Source organism: Priapulus caudatus, unplaced genomic scaffold (genome assembly GCF_000485595.1).
Source record: "Priapulus caudatus unplaced genomic scaffold, Priapulus_caudatus-5.0.1 Scaffold609, whole genome shotgun sequence".
In the NCBI taxonomy this organism is placed as follows: domain Eukaryota; kingdom Metazoa; phylum Priapulida; class Priapulimorpha; order Priapulimorphida; family Priapulidae; genus Priapulus; species Priapulus caudatus.
Genome location: NW_014577670.1, coordinates 16,582 through 21,999, shown reverse-complemented (window position 1 = coordinate 21,999; position 5,418 = coordinate 16,582). Strand labels below are relative to the sequence as shown.

Sequence of the window (5,418 nt, the reverse complement as noted above, 5' to 3'; positions counted from 1 at the left end):
ACTACATATATGTACCTCGGGTACATATATGTAGTACCTGATACGACAACGACCCTTCGTGCGCCAGTAACCGCATTATTTATGATACAACTTATACTTCTACTGCACATTTACGCTGGCATCATTTTACAGGTGCACTGACCGTGTCGTGTGTCTGATTAAGCGACACGTGCGATCACATGGATACACCTATGTATGCGTGCGTGCGTGTGTGCGCGCGTGTGTGTGTGTGTGTGCGCGTGTGCGTACGTGTGTGGGAGTGTGTGCGTGCTTGCGTGTGTATGTGTGTTTGTGCGTGCGTGCGGGCGTGCGTGCGTGCGTGCGTGCGTGCGTGCGTGCGTGCTGTAACAGCGCGCGTGTTACAGTGCGTATGTGAGAGCATGCTTGCATGTGTGCGTGTATGTGCGTGCGTGCAAGTGTATGTGCGTGCGTGCACTGATGCACTTACACATGCGCTGAGAATGAACACATAAAACACGGGGGGTTGTTCTCGTGCCATAAAACATTTTTATATGCAACTCTTTACTTGTACAGACAATGCTAAGAAGAATGCACACTAACAGCAGGCAGTAGAGAGAGCAGTTGCCCTAATTGATCATTTGCACAATCATCGCAGCTTTGCCGAGCTGAGCCCATGATCTCATACTTTACATACTTCACTGGCAGACAGGTGAAACACCGGAACCCTGAATGCACTCACATCTTTCATATGCTACTGATTGAGACATACCAGATATTGGAAATCGTCTGAATACGTTCTTTGATCTACAGATTTAGATGTTTCTGACATATTAGATCTACGGATTTAGAGATTTCTGACATCTTATATCCATGAATTTACACACCTCGAATACCTTAGATCTATGTATGAATTTACACATCAAGGAAATCGTAAATATACAGATTCCGACATCTGGGATATCTTTTAAATATACGGATATAGACATCTGGGATATCTTACACATATACGGATATAGACATCTGGAATATCTTAGATCTCGAAATTTAGATATATTTGGGGCATCTTAGATCTAGAAATTTAAACACCTGGGATATCTTAGAACTAGAGATACAGACATCTGGGATATCTTAGATCTAGAGATACAAACACCTGGGATATCTTAGATCTAGAGATATAGACATCTGGGATATCTTAGATCTAGAGATACAGACATCTGGGATATCTTAGATCTAGATATACAGACACCTGGGATATTTTAGATCTAGCCATTTAGATACCTGGCATATCTTAGATCTAGAGATATAGACACCTGGGATATTTTAGATCTAGAGATTTAGATACCTGGGATATTTTAGATCTAGAGAGGCGAACGCAGGGCCTGGAGACCCTAATAGAGTGGCACGCATTTCAGCAGTGTCAATTACTCATGCCCATTTACGATTGAATTTTACCCTATATGAATGAGAATTTATGGGGGCTGTGTCGCGTGGATCATATAATGCACGATAGAGGCGAGCCGCTTGAATTGGTGTCTATAATAATTATTACGAAGGTTACTGCACACTGGCACACAGCTCATGGCTGTAGCCTGTGGGATGGAGGGGGGGTCGGAGGGCTAAGGGAGGCAGTTGTCCCCCCCCTAGATTTTGGAAGCAAAATTAAAAAATAAGCTTAGCTGATAATCGTCATATAAATCCTAACGTGACTTTTTTTTGGTCACTTTCCGTGAAACGACTTGTCTGAGACGGCCACCCTATATATCACTACTATGGGCGTCGATCAAGAGCTGTCGCCGTCGCTGCATTTTTTACACAGTTGATCATAAAATTTTGCCCCCACCCCCAGGAATTTTTCGTCAGCCTTACGGCGTCTGTCGGGCAGCTAGTACGAAGTATGTGTCATAGTGAGCCTCTCATTCCCAGTCGGCGAGTGGCCATAGGTATACTATACAGACTACTAGTAGATACATAAAGATCTATTACTGATTCACTCCTCATTATCACATTTATATAAGTGTAGGTTCATTGGCCCGATACGTAGCATAAGTGCCAGTACCTATACGTTGATGACGACAGTAAGGTCAAGTTTGATCGGGAGAAAGAGAGGAATCTAAAGAATAAATAGAAATAGAGAAAGAGAAAGAGAATTGTGGAGGGACGGAGTAAGTGGAATGCGAGATAGCGAAGCGAGTAGAGGAAGAGGGGATGTAGAGGAAGATGACGGCGATGACAGGGGAAGAGAAAGTGAAGAGGAAGGAGAAAGAGGAAGGGGACGAGCAGTGGCCGTAGTTAGGGGGGCCAAAGGGGGCCATGAAGTAAATAAAAAAAAGATTAATTTTGTTTTTCTACAAAATGACAATTGCCGTTGTCGGAAGAATGGCTGTATCATGTACTCAAAGGTGGCTCAAATACCATCGCCTGTGATGCCTACATTTTTCAAAACATTTTTTCTGGGGGAGGAACCCCGCCCCCCGCCTGTGTGTTCACACGCCTCTTTGGAATCCTGCATCGCCACTGAACAGTTACATATCTTGAGAGCAGAGAACAACGAACAAAAATGTGCGCTTTTGCTGGCGCCTAAAACAAAGATTGCAGAGCTGAGGCGGGGGAGCATAGGGTGTGCAATATTAAAATATTAAGTATGATGCACTATTTGCGCAGTTCGCTGTTTTTGCCCCCCGCCCGCCCGTTTAAAAAATCCTGGCTACGTCACTGGAAAGACGAAGAGGAATCGCGATGTAGGACGAAGTTCGAAGACGAAGCAAGAAGAATACGACAGCAGAAACAGGAAAAAGGAGAGGAATAAAGAGCAGTAAGACAACTGACGGCTCGTTGCGGGCGCCGACGAACAGAAAAAGATGTACTCACATGACGTTACGAGATGAAATGTGAATAAACAATACTACCGGATACAGAAATCCCAAACATATATATATTATATATATATATATATATATATACTATACACTCCTCAATCGATACGCGGGATCCAAGTATGATATATATTCAGACATGAGTGTGGCAAGGCTATATTATTTAGAGCAGACGCGGTCGTTTGTAATTCTATTGCGAGCCTGCATACTATTGTTATAGCTGTTATTGTCTAGAAGCACGTGCGCATAGCAGTAGCGGGCTGAAGGGGTGTTGTCCGTATCAGGTACTACATATAGTGTACCGAGCTACATATATGTATACACAAAGTGTACCAGACTTGTACTAGAGAAGTTGCCCTAACGCCAACCCTAAACATACCTCATATAAAAATATACGAACATAATACAAACAACCTAAAACTCCCGTCGGGTACATATATGTAGTACCTTGATACGACAACGACCTCTTCAGGCGCTACTGGCGCTTATTTATGATACAACTTATACTTCTACGCACTTTGCGCTGGCATCGATTTTAGCGGTGTCACTGACCGTGTCCGTGTTGTCTGATTAAGCGACACGTTGCGATCTACATGGATAACTCTGTGAGCGTGCTGCGTGTGTGCGCTGCGTGTGTGTGTGTGTGCTGCGCGTGTGCGTACGTGTGTGGAGTGTGTGGCGTGCTTGGCGTGTGCTATAGTGTGTTTGTGCGTGCGTGCGGGCGTGGGTGTGCGTGCGTATGTGAGAGCATGCTTGCATGTGTGCGTGCGTGCGTGCAAGTGGTATTGCGTGGCGTGCAGCTGATGCAGCTTATCACATTGCGCTGAGAATGAAACACGAAAACACGGGGGTTGTTCTTCGTGCCATAAAACCCTTTTTAATATGCAACTCTTTACTTTGTACAGACAAAGGGGGGGGGGGGGGGGGGGCCGGGGGGGGTGCTAAGAGAATGAACACTAACAGCAGGCAGTAGAGAAGAGCAGTTGTCCTAATTGATCATTTGCACAATCATCGCAGCTTTGCCGAGCTGTAGCCCATTGACTCATACTTTACAGTACTTCACTGGCAGACAGGTGAAACACCGAACCCTGAGATCACTGCACATCTTTGCATATGCGCTACTGAATTGAGACATACAGATAATTGGAAAATCGTCTGAATACGGTTCTTGTTGATCTAACAGATTTAGATGTTTCTGACATATTCGATTTACGGATTTAGAGATTTTCTGACATCTTATATCGCATGAATTTACACACCTTCAGAATACCTTAAGATCTATGTAATGAATTTACCTCGAAGGAAATGTAACTATATCAGATTCCGACATCTGGGATATGTTTAATATAGGAGATATAGACATCTGGAATCTTATCACATATACGGATATTAGACAGTCTTGAATATCTTAGATCTCGAAATTTAGATATATTTGGGGCATGCTTAGATGCTAGAATTAAAACCCTGGGATATCTTAGAACTAGAGATCCAGACATCTGGATATCTTAGATCTGATGATACAAACACCGGGATATCTTAGATTCTAGAGATATAACCCATCTGGGATATCTTAGATCTAGAGATACCGACATTCTGGGAATTATGCTTAGATCTAGCCGATAGTAGAATCTGGGTTTTATTTTAGATCTAGATATAGCAGACACCTGGGGATATTTTAGATCTAGCCATTTAGATACCTGGGATATCTTACGATCTAGAGAATAAGACAGCGGTACCGTGGGATATTTTAGATCTAGAGATTTAGATACCTGGGATATTTTAGATCTAGAGATTTAGACACCTGGCATATCTTAGATTTAGAGATTTAGACACATGGGATATCTTAGATCTAGATATCTATTAGTATCCACGTTTGTTTCCCCCTAAGAGAATCTACATCCTGTCGTCTGTCATCTCCAGAAATTGGGCGTAGACGTCACGTGAGCACTCGCCTTTCGCGTTGAACAGAAACTTGTAGTAACTTCCGTCTGCGCAGATCACTGCAATGAAACACAGATAGATATTAGACACATGCCATCGTCGTGTGAACCAGAGCGAGCTAAAATCTAAAATCTGAATTTCATGCCCTTGTAACATGTGATGTGCCGACGTTTACATAGAGTAGTCAGTGGGGAAGCTAACTAGGGCTGTCTTTAGTGATAGTCTAATCGTAGACACCGCGTCGCGCATCGCTTGTTTGCCGGCTACATTTGATCGTTATTAGGGGGAAATTGTAAACGGTGTTTAGGGTCGAACGTTCTATAGGGTGACTGTGAAATGGGTGGTGAGCAGAGCGGGTGTAGACATGTGGGATTATGGCGGGGTTTTGGAGACGGAAGAGAGATGTAGGGGTCGGGAGTCTGGTTGTGGTCGCGAGAGTAAGCGCACGCTCTTACGCGCGTGTACGCGTTTCTTTGTTCCTTTGTGCAAGATGAACACACTGTGTGTAAGAAATTAAAGTTTATTCAGGTTACCACACAAGTTTGGATTTCTAATATCATCATTTATACATTTAAAACTTTTAATTCAACGTTACGCCCCGATCTCACAGCGCACCTATCACAGCAGTTGGATCCGAACCGAA

The 5,418-nt window shown here is 43.6% G+C and overlaps 1 protein-coding gene across 3 annotated transcripts in view; it reads right to left on the bottom strand.

The window, feature by feature from the left end:
- Positions 1-484: 484 nt before the first annotated feature.
- The window catches only part of LOC106812122 (WD repeat domain phosphoinositide-interacting protein 3-like), a 13,207-nt gene continuing 8,273 nt past the window's right edge, over positions 485-5,418 (bottom strand). The window contains exons 11-13 of one of the 3 annotated variants that reach the window (XM_014815908.1): positions 4,604-4,834; positions 1,112-1,303; positions 485-1,047 (exon numbers count right to left, since the gene is read on the bottom strand). In XM_014815908.1, coding sequence (XP_014671394.1) covers positions 4,728-4,834 — 107 coding nt within the window. In that variant the 3' untranslated portion in view covers positions 485-1,047; positions 1,112-1,303; positions 4,604-4,727. Of the gene's footprint in view, positions 1,304-4,603; positions 4,835-5,418 lie in introns of all 3 variants that reach the window. The other 2 variants (XM_014815909.1, XM_014815906.1) reach the window with 2 other exon arrangements.